Source organism: Petromyzon marinus, chromosome 18, assembly GCF_048934315.1.
Source record: "Petromyzon marinus isolate PM22_M1 ecotype Great Lakes invasive population chromosome 18, UKy_Petmar_22M1.pri1.0, whole genome shotgun sequence".
In the NCBI taxonomy this organism is placed as follows: domain Eukaryota; kingdom Metazoa; phylum Chordata; class Hyperoartia; order Petromyzontiformes; family Petromyzontidae; genus Petromyzon; species Petromyzon marinus.
This window is the reverse complement of record NC_133684.1, coordinates 9,528,531-9,541,958: the sequence shown is the minus strand read 5'-3', so window position 1 is coordinate 9,541,958 and position 13,428 is coordinate 9,528,531. Positions and strand designations below refer to the sequence as shown.

Genomic DNA, 13,428 nt, shown 5'->3' with positions numbered 1-13,428 from the left:
CGCCTGTTCCGATACAGAGGCCCCGCCCTCCCCCTCGAGCCCCCGCCCACGTCTTTGCTCGTGCGGCTCCGCCCGTTGCTGCTGTTGCTGCTTGCTCGGAGCCGCGCGCCTCCGTTCCCATGGCGCTCGCGGACAGAGATCCCTGAGGTGTGTGTGTGTCACACGTGTACTGTGTGTGTCACACGTGTACTGTGTGTGTCACATGTGCACTGTGTGTGTCACATGTATACTGTGTGGGCAGTGTGTCACATGTGTACTGTGTGTGTCACATGTGCACTGTGTGGATAGTGTGTGTGTCACACGTGTACTGTGTGTGTCACATGTATACTGTGTAGTGTGTGTGTCACACGTGTACTGTGTGTGTTTCACATGTGTACTGTGTGGATAGTGTGTGTGTCACACGTGTACTGGGTGTGCACTGTGTGGGCAGTGTGTCACATGTGTACTGTGTGTCACACGTATACTGTGTGTGTGTCACATGTGCACTGTGTGGATAGTGTGTGTGTCACACGTGTACTGGGTGTGTACTGTGTGGGCAGTGTGTCACATGTGTACTGTGTGTGTGTCACATGTATACTGTGTGTCACACGTATACTGTGTGTGTGTCACATGTGCACTGTGTGGATAGTGTGTGTGTCACACGTGTACTGGGTGTGTACTGTGTGGGCAGTGTGTCACATGTGTACTGTGTGTGTGTCACATGTATACTGTGTGGGCAGTGTGTCACACGTGTACTGGGTGTGTACTGTTTGGGCAGTGTGTCACACGTGGACCTTGTGAGTGTCACACGTGTACTGTGTGGGCAGTGTGTCACACGTGTACTGTGTGTGTCACATGTGCACTGTGTGTGTCACACGTGTACTGTGTGGGCAGTGTGTCACACGTGTATTGTGGGCAGTGTGTCACACGTGTATTGTGGGCAGTGTGTCACACGTGTACTGTGTGTGTGTCACATGTGCACTGTGTGGATAGTGTGTGTGTCACACGTGTAGTGGGTGTGTACTGTGTGGGCAGTGTGTCACACGTGTACTGTGTCACACGTGTACTGTGTGTGTCACATGTATACTGTGTGGGCAGTGTGTCACATGTGTACTGTGTGTCACACGTGTACTGTGTGTCACGTGTACTGTGTGTGTCACGTGTACTGTGTGGGCAGTGTTTGTCACACGCGAACACGTAAACTGTGTGCGTGTCACGTGTACTGTGTGTCACACGTGTACTGTGTGGGCAATGTGTGTGTGTTACACGTGTTCTGTGTACTCTGAACTATGTGGACTCGTGCAGGCCACTTGTTCTGCGTGCACGTATGTTGCTGAAGTGCAATGTGCAAGCCTCGTGCACCGAGTGTGCAGATCATGTGTACTGCGTGTGCAGTATACACACGCAGTGCACGCGTACTGCACGCGCGTGCAGATGACGTTTACCGCGCGTGTACTGTGTACAAGATGAGTGTACTAGGTGTGCATTTCACATGTACCGTGTTTCCAAGACAAGTCTACCACGCGTAGTAGTGTCCAGTGCAAGTGTACTGCGTGTACTGTGTGTGCAGGACGGGTGGACTGTTCGTGTGTGTCGTGTGTGTGTGTGCTGGGCGCGTGCGAGACGGTGTGCACTGCACTGCTTGTACCGGCCGTGTGTACAGCAAAGTGCGTGCGGCGTACAAGACGAGTGACACCGCGCGTGCTGCCGGGACAGACATTACGCAGTACACGCACGCACGCGCGCGCGCCGTGTGGGTGCGGGGTTGTCCCGTGCGTGGCTGCTCGTGTTGGGAGCCGTGACCTCGGTCGAGTCGCACACGGCAAGACCATGGCTGCCGGGTGCCGCCCCTCCTCCATCCGCTGCTCGGCGGTGACCTCAATCGCTCCTCCTGTCGCTGATGCTGCTGCTGCTGATGCTGCTGTTGTTGTTGTGGCCGCTGATGCCGCTGTCCGGGCGGAGCGAGGAGGCAGCGAGTGGAGCCCCGACGCCGGCTTCGTCAGCCCCGGCAGCTCTGGCACGCTGGGAGCGGAGCTGCGAGTCACTCAGCACCCTGCAGCGCTCTATGGCCGCACTGACTCCTTGGCTGAGTGACTCTGTCCCTGAATATGACTCTGTGCCTCACTGAGTGACTTCCAGATTGAGGGACCCCTTTGACTGACTGACTCTCCGCATGCCTTACTGACCCTATACCTGGCTGTCCCATACCTGACTGATCCCATTTTGGATTGATCCCATATATGACTGACCCCATACCCGACTGACCCCATACCCGGCTGACCCCATACCTGACTGACCCCATACCCGGCTGACACCATACCTGACGGCCCCCATACCCGACTGACCCCATACCTGACTGACCCCATATCTGACTGGTCCCATACCTGAATGACACCATGCCTGGCTGCCTGGCTGCCCATTGCCCGTGGGATTGAGTGGGAACTGTGGGCTCGGTTCAGGGCTCTCGCCCTCGGTGTCACATTGCTTGTGGTGGAGGACACTAATACGTGCGGCCAGTTGTACTTCCTCAGCAGCAGTGTCTCTGTCTGTGTCCGTACCCCGGCCTGCACAGCCCCCTGAAGCGAGTTTCCCGCTTGTTGGAGAGGTTTGCAGTTCGAACCCAGCGGGCCGACCTGGTTAATACTGATGGTGTATTATTATTAAATACTACGCACCGTCTGCTTCACAGTGGATGTTAAACATCCCATGGTGTCATTTGAATACCAGTAGGCCAATGTATACTGGCATCACGATCCAAATTTGCAAAAAAAATACTCGCATATTACTCAAGTGGGAATCGCACAGCAATCGTCACGATCGGCCACGCAGCAGGACCTTCCTGAAAAACATTCTTGGGACTCGGTGAGGCCTTCCTGGATCAACAAGCGTAACAATAATAATAAATTGCTGCAGAGGTCACTTGAAGCAGACAGAATATATTTTTTATTGAAATAAATAATGGCATGCGTACTTTGTTGCTTGTGTGTCATGATTCTAATCTATGCTACAAACCCAGCGCCTGATTGTGTGGAAGATGCTGCTGCCGTGGCTCTCACCTGCGCGCCCTGTGCAAGGCATTGTGGCCGCAACGGTTGCGTCATGATCTTTTGAGGTTTTCACCAAAAATGTAGGCCAGCAGCACAGGCGCTGTGCAACTGAGTTTAAACATGTGCCACTTGCATCTGCGATCGTCCGCGAATGATGTCTGTGCGTGTGCTTTACGTGTGCTTTTGTTGCCAGGCGGGGGACGGCCCCCGACGTGAAACATGACGGCCCACTCGCCCCTGCAGGCCGTCCCGCAGGACACGGTGAACCGCAACGCGCCGGCCCTGCCACCGACGTTCCTCAACCTGCGCGTCTCGCACAATGAGTTGCTCACCGCCGAGCTCCTGCGAAAGCAGGGGGCTCCCGCGGACCTCGCCCCCCACAGTCCAGCGGCCTCCTCTAGGGCTCCGCTCAACGGCCATCAGCCCTTGATGACGGCCGTGAGGCCTCACGAAAGCACAGGGCACTCAGAGCTGAGGCAGAGTGGAGCGCCGGACGGTTCCGGTGGCGGCGGAGACGGAGACCGGGACCGGCACGAGGGATGCGACGGGGAGGAGAGCCGAGAGGGCGGAGACGGAGACGACCCCAACCACAACCCCGGGACCCCGCGGCCCCGCATTCGGCACCGCCGCGGCAACGGCAAAACCCGTGCCGAGCCAGCCGAGAGTGCCGGCAACAAGTGCCCCCGCGCCGGTGCCGACGTACAGGTCCATGGCCCCGCCGGGGCCTTGGAGAGAAAATCTGAGGTGCTCAGTGATGGAACCGGTGACGCCCACCGCCGAAACGGGAGCGATGGTGCCAGGGTGGAGAGCGAGGCCAAGGTTGACATAGAAGCAGAGGTGATGATGGACGCCGGCAGGGAGAGCGGGGAGGATGTGAGCGGGGAGGCGAATCGTCCTCAGGTGGGGAGCGACGGTGCGGGGCCCGATGAGGACATAGGAGCACGTCGCGATGGCGGGAGTCCGGAGAGAGTGGTGGACCACGGAAAGGGCAGCGCAGGCGGTCAGGAGGAGGAGGTGAACGGCCGTGGAGACGCGGAAGACGCTGACGCACCACAAGATGGGGCACAGGGCCTGCGCAGCTTCTACGGGATGCGCAACACGGGCGGCAGCGACGAGGACTCGAGCTGGACAACGCTGTCCCAGGGCAGCGCCGTGTGGAGCTCCCCCGATGACGCCGGTAAAAACCACCCCCTCGTGCTCGTTACCTCCATCTGTCATTCATTCTTTCCTTCATAGATTAATTGCACAGAACGTGCATGTGACACATTCACTTGGAATGCACCCAGTCTTGTCAGATTTCCGAATCTAAGCAGGCTTGAGCCTGGATAGTGCCTGCATGGTTGCCCACCGTGCTCAAAGCTGGTTTCGTAAGCTGCTACGGGGCTACGCTGAGGGTAAAATCCATTGTTGTACTGTTCCCTCCTCCAATGCCTATGCAACCTGCACGACCTTCGTGGATTGGGGAGGCCCTCATCCAGCAGGAGATTGACAGAAGGGCTATGCTCGTAAGCCCCCGAAATGGGAGGTGGTTCGGGGCAGGTGTAAAAATTCAAGTTCGAGACGAGGCTCCTTTGCAAGAGTGACCTTGGTCGCCAAAGTTACAACTTGTAACTCCAGGTCTTATCGGCCACAGTTATGCACTCCCTTCTGTATGCTTGCAAAAGTTGCATGTATGTTGAACTTATTTTGCACCGTACGTAGCCAACCATGCTAATCGGAGGTGTGGACCTCTCTTAAGAAATATCTGCACTGGTTTGATACATTTAGGCTGGCCTGCCTATGATATATTCCATGCTTAACTAGACTGGATTGTGTGAGGATCGCACAGATCCTGTCTCATCAGTGAGCTCTTACGGCAGGTGAAGCTACATTGGTTGAGTCATGTAGCCCACATGCCCAGCCACCATATGCCCAAGCAGCTTCTGTTGACCGGATAGAGGGGGATAAACAGGCACGGCACGGGCAAGAGAAGAGATGGACTGATGTGGTACAGCAGGACGTGGAGCTGAGTGGACTTGCCAGTGACTGGTACCAGCGGTGTCAAGATCGGCCTCGATGGAGGAGGCATTCTGCCTCCAGCAACAACAGAGCGGGGCACTGGGCGGTAACAATGGAACAAATTTGTAGAGTAGGGAGCACAGGTGGCGCCTCTACCAGTCATCTCAATCAGTCAACCCATGGCACCCGGGTCTGTCCTGTGACCTGTCAGCAGGCCTTTGACACTTCACATGGCCTGTGCCAGGCGAGGTGCACTGCCGCTTCTTGGTGAATGGCGGCGTTTATTGTATTTGTGTGTGTTCATGACCGATAGCAGTGGCGATATTTGAACTCGTCATATGTTGCCTTTAAATGAGTACTTGGCGCGGTGTGTAAAGGTCAGGACTGGGGAGGCAAAGGCGGTCGGGCGTGGTGGCCACCCACCCTCTTATGTGCTTTGCCAGCCTTCATAGGTGCTCACTAAAAGCACCAATAACCTGTTAATGCCTATCCAGGGAATGTTTGCCTTTGTGCGTGATGACCTGTGTGTGTGTAAATGTGTGCGTGTGTGTACCCGGGTTCAATTCCCACTCACGGCCAACACCCAGTGGCGATTATCTGAACCGGTCCTGGGCCTCCCCTCGGTCGACTCTGCCCCAAGTAGAGGCGCGTAAACATCGCCACTGGGGACACAAAGGCGGTCGGGCGTGGTACTGGCCACCCACCCCCATCGTGCGCCGTGGCCGTCCTTCATAGGGTGCTCGCGAACAGCACTATCCCCAACAGTCTGCTAAGGCAACACGCGGGGGGGGGGGGGTGGGTGGGGGATCTTTTGTATTTGTGCACGCGCGCCTGCGTGCCGCCGCCTTCGCCGTGATCTGGTACCCACCCCCACCCCCTGGTGCCCCCCCCCACCCCCCGGTGCCCCCCCCCCACCCCCCGGTGCCCCCTCCCCCCGGTGCCCCCCCCCACCCCCCGGTGCCCCCCCCCGGTGCCCTTGACGACGCTGTTGCTAGGGGGAGAGAGCGCGCGATCACGTCAGAGCGGTCCGTGCCGTGCCACGATCGGCATAGCTCGCTGGTCACCCGATCCCTGGCGGCAGGGGAAGGGGCTCCCGCTCCCTCCCCACCCACCCACCACCCACCCACACACCATCACCCACTACCCACCTACCCCACACCCTCCACCCACCACCACCCACCCACGCACCCACCACCACCCACCCACGCACCCACCCCCACCCATCACCCACTACCCACCCACGCACCCACCACCACCCCCGCACCCACCACCACCCACCACCACCCACCCACGCACCCACCCCCACCCACCACCACCCTCCCACACACCCACGCACCCACCCCCACCCACCACCACCCACCCACGCACCCACCCCCACCCACCACCACCCACCCACGCACCCACCCCACCCACCACCCACTACCCACCCACCACTATCCACCCACCACCCACCCACACACCATCACCCACTACCCACCTACCCCCCACCCACCACGCACCCCCACCCACCACCCACTACCCACCCACCATCCACCCATCCATCCCCGGGAGCCGCGTGGCTCCACCTGCCGGAACCCTTTGGTCGATCCTTCCCGGCTCCACGCGGAGCAGGGAACGTGGTCGACTCCTGTGCTGTGCGGCACGGCAAGTGCAGGCAGCGGTGGGTGGGTGGGAGGCGGCTGCTGTTTGGGTCTTGACCGTCGCCTGGTATCGTTCAGAGCCCCCAGGCTGCGGTGGCAGCGGTGGCCCTGGGGGTTCATCTGTTAGTGCGCGTCCCCAGCCTGGTAAATAAATAAACTCGTTGGGACGCGGCGGTGACCGCGCCCCTGGTGTGCCTGGGCGTGCGTCATGCTCAGCAAGGACTACACACTGGCCATCGTCCTCGTCAACTATGGAGGTAGGCGGCCGCAGCTTGCATGCGCTGTATGTAGACGTGCGTACCTTGAACTTCTTTCGCACCGTACCGTAGCTAACAACCGTGCTAACCGGAGGTGGTGGTGGTGGTGGTGCAGGGGGCGATGCAGCGATCCACTCTCGTGCGTGTCGGTGCGCTCGTGATTATTCACACGCACGCTCGCACGCTCATGCACCCAGTCCATCTGTGTGTAAGGCAGTCTAGCTGTGTGTGAGGGAGTCTAGCTGTGTGTGAGGCAGTCTAGCTGTGTGTGAGGCAGTCTAGCTGTGTGTGAGGCAGTCTAGCTGTGTGTGAGGCAGTCTAGCTGTGTGTGAGACAGTCTAGCTGTGTGTGAGAACTGTGTGTGAGGCAGTCTAGCTGTGTGTGAGAACTGTGTGTGAGGCAGTCTAGCTGTGTGTGAGAACTGTGTGTGAGGCAGTCTAGCTGTGTGTAAGGCAGTCTAGCTGTGTGTGAGGCAGTCCAGCTGTGTGTGAGGCAGTCTAGTTGTGTGTGAGGCAGTCCAGCTGTGTGTGAGTCAGTCTAGCTGTGTGTGAGGCAGTCCAGCTGTGTGTGAGGCAGTCCAGCTGTGTGTGAGGCAGTCTAGCTGTGTGCTAGACAGTCTAGCTGTGTGTGAGGCAGTCTAGCTGTGTGTGAGGCAGTCTAGCTGTGTGTGAGGCAGTCTACCTGTGTGTGAGGCAGTCTAGCTGTGTGTAAGGCAGTCTAGCTGTGTGTGAGGCAGTCTAGTTGTGTGTGAGGGAGTCTAGCTGTGTGTGAGGCAGTCTAGCTGTGTGCGAGGCAGTCTAGCTGTGTATAAGGCAGTCTAGCTGTTTGTGAGGCAGTCTAGCTGTGTGTAAGGCAATCTAGCTGTGTGTAAGGCAGTCTAGCTGTGTGTGAGGCAGTCTAGCTGTGTGTGAGGCAGTCTAGTTGTGTGTGAGGCAGTCTAGCTGTGTGTGAGGCAGTCTAGCTGTGTGTGAGGGAGTCTGGCTGTGTGTAAGGCAGTCTAGCTGTGTGTGAGGCAGTCTAGCTGTGTGTAAGGCAGTCTAGCTGTGTGTGAGGGAGTCTAGCTGTGTGTGAGACAGTCTAGCTGTGTGTGAGAACTGTGTGTGAGGCAGTCTAGCTGTGTGTGAGAACTGTGTGTGAGGCAGTCTAGCTGTGTGTGAGAACTGTGTGTGAGTCAGTCTAGCTGTGTGTAAGGCAGTCTAGCTGTGTGTGAGGCAGTCCAGCTGTGTGTGAGGCAGTCTAGTTGTGGGTGAGGCAGTCCAGCTGTGTGTGAGTCAGTCTAGCTGTGTGTGAGGCAGTCTAGCTGTGTCTGAGGCAGTCCAGCTGTGTGTGAGGCAGTCTAGCTGTGTGCTAGACAGTCTAGCTGTGTGTGAGGCAGTCTAGCTGTGTGTGAGGCAGTCTAGCTGTGTGTGAGGCAGTCTAGCTGTGTGTGAGGCAGTCTACCTGTGTGTGAGGCAGTCTAGCTGTGTGTAAGGCAGTATAGCTGTGTGTGAGGCAGTCTAGTTGTGTGTGAGGGAGTCTAGCTGTGTGTGAGGCAGTCTAGCTGTGTGCGAGGCAGTCTAGCTGTGTATAAGGCAGTCTAGCTGTTTGTGAGGCAGTCTAGCTGTGTGTAAGGCAATCTAGCTGTGTGTAAGGCAGTCTAGCTGTGTGTGAGGCAGTCTAGCTGTGTGTGAGGCAGTCTAGTTGTGTGTGAGGCAGTCTAGCTGTGTGTGAGGCAGTCTAGCTGTGTGTGAGGGAGTCTGGCTGTGTGTAAGGCAGTCTAGCTGTGTGTGAGGCAGTCTAGCTGTGTGTAAGGCAGTCTAGCTGTGTGTGAGGGAGTCTAGCTGTGTGTAAGGCAGTCTAGCTGTTTGTAAGGCAGTCTAGCTATGTGTGAGGGAGTCTAGCTGTGTGTAAGGCAGTCTAGCTGTGTGTAAGGCAGTCTAGCTGTGTGTGAGGCAGTCTAGCTGTGTGTAAGGCAGTCTAGCTGTGTGTGAGGCAGTCTAGCTGTGTGTGAGGCAGTCTAGCTGTGTGTGAGGCAGTCTAGCTGTTTGTGAGGCAGTCTAGCTGTGTGTGAGGCAGTCTAGCTGTGTGTGAGGCAGTCTAGCTGTGTGTGAGGCAGTCTAGCTGTGTGTGAGGCAGTCTAGCTGTGTGTAAGGCAGTCTAGCTGTGTGTGAGGCAGTCTAGCTGTTTGTGAGGCAGTCTAGCTGTGTGTGAGGCAGTCTAGCTGTGTGTAAGGCAGTCTAGCTGTGTGTGAGGCAGTCTAGCTGTGTGTGAGGCAGTCCAGCTGTGTGGGAGGGAGTCTAGCTGTGTGTGAGGCAGTCTAGCTGTGTGTAAGGCAGTCTAGCTGTGTGTGAGGGAGTCTAGCTGTGTGTAAGACAGTCTAGCTGTGTGTAAGGCAGTCTAGCTGTGTGTGAGGCAGTCTAGCTGTGTGTAAGGCAGTCTAGCTGTGTGTAAGGCAGTCTAGCTGTGTGTGAGGGAGTCTGGCTGTGTGTGAGGCAGTCTAGCTGTGCGTGATGCAGTCTAGCTGTGCGTAAGGCAGTCTAGCTGTGCGTAAGGCAGTCTAGCTGTGTGTAAGGCAGTCTAGCTGTGTGTGAGGGAGTCTAGCTGTGTGTGAGGCAGTCTAGCTGTGTGTGAGGCAGTCTAGCTGTGTGTGAGGCAGTCTAGCTGTGTGTAAGGCAGTCTAGCTGTGTGTGAGGGAGTCTGGCTGTGTGTGAGGCAGTCTAGCTGTGTGTGAGGCAGTCTAGCTGTGTGTAAGGGAGTCTAGCTGTGTGTGAGGCAGACTAGCTGTGTGTAAGGCAGTCTAGCTGTGTGTAAGCCATTCTAGCTGTGCATAAGGCAGTCTAGCTGTGCGTAAGACAGTCTAGCTGTGTGTATGGCAGTCTAGCTGTGTGTAAGGCAGTCTAGCTGTGTGTAAGGCAGTCTAGCTGTGTGTAAGGCAGTCTAGCTGTGTAAGCCAGTCTAGCTGTGCGTGAGGCAGTCTAGCTGTGCGTAAGGCAGTCTAGCTGTGTGTAAGGCAGTCTAGCTGTGTGTAAGACAGTCTAGCTGTGTGTGAGGCAGTCTAGCTGTGTGTGAGGGAGTCTCGCTGTGTGTAAGGCAGTCTAGCTGTGTGTTAGACAGTCTAGCTGTGTGTGAGGGAGTCTAGCTGTGTGTGAGGCAGTCTAGCTGTGTGCGAGGCAGTCTAGCTGTGTATAAGGCAGTCTAGCTGTTTGTGAGGCAGTCTAGCTGTGTGTAAGGCAATCTAGCTGTGTGTAAGGCAGTCTAGCTGTGTGTGAGGCAGTCTAGCTGTGTGTGAGGCAGTCTAGTTGTGTGTGAGGCAGTCTAGCTGTGTGTAAGGCAGTCTAGCTGTGTGTGAGGGAGTCTAGCTGTGTGTAAGGCAGTCTAGCTGTTTGTAAGGCAGTCTAGCTATGTGTGAGGGAGTCTAGCTGTGTGTAAGGCAGTCTAGCTGTGTGTAAGGCAGTCTAGCTGTGTGTGAGGCAGTCTAGCTGTGTGTAAGGCAGTCTAGCTGTGTGTGAGGCAGTCTAGCTGTGTGTGAGGCAGTCTAGCTGTGTGTGAGGCAGTCTAGCTGTTTGTGAGGCAGTCTAGCTGTGTGTGAGGCAGTCTAGCTGTGTGTGAGGCAGTCTAGCTGTGTGTGAGGCAGTCTAGCTGTGTGTAAGGCAGTCTAGCTGTGTGTGAGGCAGTCTAGCTGTTTGTGAGGCAGTCTAGCTGTGTGTGAGGCAGTCTAGCTGTGTGTAAGGCAGTCTAGCTGTGTGTGAGGCAGTCTAGCTGTGTGTGAGGCAGTCCAGCTGTGTGGGAGGGAGTCTAGCTGTGTGTGAGGCAGTCTAGCTGTGTGTAAGGCAGTCTAGCTGTGTGTGAGGGAGTCTAGCTGTGTGTAAGACAGTCTAGCTGTGTGTAAGGCAGTCTAGCTGTGTGTGAGGCAGTCTAGCTGTGTGTAAGGCAGTCTAGCTGTGTGTAAGGCAGTCTAGCTGTGTGTGAGGGAGTCTGGCTGTGTGTGAGGCAGTCTAGCTGTGCGTGATGCAGTCTAGCTGTGCGTAAGGCAGTCTAGCTGTGCGTAAGGCAGTCTAGCTGTGTGTAAGGCAGTCTAGCTGTGTGTGAGGGAGTCTAGCTGTGTGTGAGGCAGTCTAGCTGTGTGTGAGGCAGTCTAGCTGTGTGTGAGGCAGTCTAGCTGTGTGTAAGGCAGTCTAGCTGTGTGTGAGGGAGTCTGGCTGTGTGTGAGGCAGTCTAGCTGTGTGTGAGGCAGTCTAGCTGTGTGTAAGGGAGTCTAGCTGTGTGTGAGGCAGACTAGCTGTGTGTAAGGCAGTCTAGCTGTGTGTAAGCCATTCTAGCTGTGCATAAGGCAGTCTAGCTGTGCGTAAGACAGTCTAGCTGTGTGTATGGCAGTCTAGCTGTGTGTAAGGCAGTCTAGCTGTGTGTAAGGCAGTCTAGCTGTGTGTAAGGCAGTCTAGCTGTGTAAGCCAGTCTAGCTGTGCGTGAGGCAGTCTAGCTGTGCGTAAGGCAGTCTAGCTGTGTGTAAGGCAGTCTAGCTGTGTGTAAGACAGTCTAGCTGTGTGTGAGGCAGTCTAGCTGTGTGTGAGGGAGTCTCGCTGTGTGTAAGGCAGTCTAGCTGTGTGTTAGACAGTCTAGCTGTGTGTGAGGCAGTCTAGCTGTGTGTAAGGCAGTCTAGCTGTGTGTAAGGCAGTCTAGCTGTGTGTGAGGGAGTCTAGCTGTGTGTGAGGCAGTCTATCTGTGTGTGAGGCAGTCTAGCTGTGCGTAAGGCAGTTTAGTTGTGTGTAAGGCAGTCTAGCTGTGTGTGAGGGAGTCTCGCTGTGTGTAAGGCAGTCTAGCTGTGTGTTAGACAGTCTAGCTGTGTGTGAGGCAGTCTAGCTGTGTGTAAGGCAGTCTAGCTGTGTGTAAGGCAGTCTAGCTGTGTGTGAGGGAGTCTCGCTGTGTGTAAGGCGGTCTAGCTGTGTGTAAGGCAGTCTAGCTGTGTGTGAGGCAGTCTAGCTGTGTGTGAGGCAGTCTAGCTGTGTGTAAGGCAGTCTAGCTGTGTGTGAGGGAGTCTGGCTGTGTGTAAGGCAGTCTAGCTGTGTGTGAGGCAGTCTAGCTGTGTGTGAGGCAGTATAGCTGTGTGTGAGGGAGTCTAGCTGTGTGTGAGGCAGTCTAGCTGTGTGTGAGGCAATCTAGCTGTGTGTGAGGCAGTCTAGCTGTGCGTGAGGCAGTCTAGCTGTGCGTGAGGCAGTCTAGCTGTGTGTGAGGCAGTCTAGCTGTGTGTGAGACAGTCTAGCTGTGTGTAAGGCAGTCTAGCTGTGTATGAGGCAGTCTATCTGTGTGTGAGAACTGTGTGTGAGGCAGTCTAGCTGTGTGTAAGGCAGTCTAGCTGTGTGTGAGGCAGTCTAGTTGTGTGTGAGGCAGTCTAGCTGTGTGCGAGGCAGTCTAGCTGTGTGTGAGGCAGTCTAGCTGTGTGTGAGGCAGTCTATCTGTGTGTGAGAACTGTGTGTCAGGCAGTCTAGCTGTGTGTGAGGCAGTCTAGCTGTGTGTGAGGCAGTCTAGCTGTGTGTGAGGCAGTCTAGCTGTGTGTAAGGCAGTCTAGCGGTGTGTAAGGCAGTCTAGCTGTGTGTAAGGCAGTCTAGCTATGTGTAAGGCAGTCTAGCTGTATGTGAGGCAGTCTAGCTGTGTGTAAGGCAGTCTAGCTGTGTGTAAGGCAGTCTAGCTGTGTGTGAGGGAGTCTGGCTGTGTGTGAGGCAGTCTAGCTGTGCGTGATGCAGTCTAGCTGTGCGTAAGGCAGTCTAGCTGTGCGTAACGCAGTCTAGCTGTGTGTAAGGCAGTCTAGCTGTGTGTGAGGCAGTGTAGCTGTGTGTGAGGCAGTCTAGCTGTGTGTGAGGCAGTCTAGCTGTTTGTGAGGCAGTCTAGCTGTGTGTGAGGCAGTCTAGCTGTGTGTGAGGCAGTCTAGCTGTGTGTGAGGCAGTCTAGCTGTGTGTAAGGCAGTCTAGCTGTGTGTGAGGCAGTCTAGCTGTGTTTGAGGCAGTCTAGCTGTTTGTGAGGCAGTCTAGCTGTGTGTGAGGCAGTCTAGCTGTGTGTAAGACAGTCTAGCTGTGTGTGAGGCAGTCTAGCTGTGTGTGAGGCAGTCTAGCTGTGTGTGAGGGAGTCTAGCTGTGTGTAAGACAGTCTAGCTGTGTGTAAGGCAGTCTAGCTGTGTGTGAGGCAGTCTAGTTGTGTGTGAGGCAGTATAGCTGTGTGTGAGGCAGTCTAGCTGTGTGTGAGGGAGTCTGGCTGTGTGTAAGGCAGTCTAGCTGTGTGTGAGGCAGTCTAGCTGTGTGTAAGGCAGTCTAGCTGTGTGTGAGGGAGTCTAGCTGTGTGTAAGGCAGTCTAGCTGTGTGGAAGGCAGTCTAACTATGTGTGAGGGAGTCTAGCTGTGTGTAAGACAGTCTAGCTGTGTGTAAGGCAGTCTAGCTGTGTGTGAGGCAGTCTAGCTGTGTGTAAGGCAGTCTAGCTGTGTGTAAGGCAGTCTAGCTGTGTGTGAGGCAGTCTAGCTGTGTGTGAGGCAGTCTAGCTGTG

The 13,428-nt window shown here is 55.9% G+C and overlaps 1 protein-coding gene across 1 annotated transcript in view; it reads left to right on the top strand.

Moving 5' to 3' along the window:
* Positions 1 to 5: 5 nt before the first annotated feature.
* Positions 6 to 13,428, top strand: part of APBB1 (amyloid beta precursor protein binding family B member 1) — a 53,001-nt gene continuing 39,578 nt past the window's right edge. The window contains exons 1-2 of the mRNA XM_076067876.1: positions 6 to 147; positions 3,220 to 4,203. Coding sequence (XP_075923991.1) covers positions 3,246 to 4,203 — 958 coding nt within the window. The 5' untranslated portion in view covers positions 6 to 147; positions 3,220 to 3,245. The remainder of the gene's footprint in view (positions 148 to 3,219; positions 4,204 to 13,428) is intronic.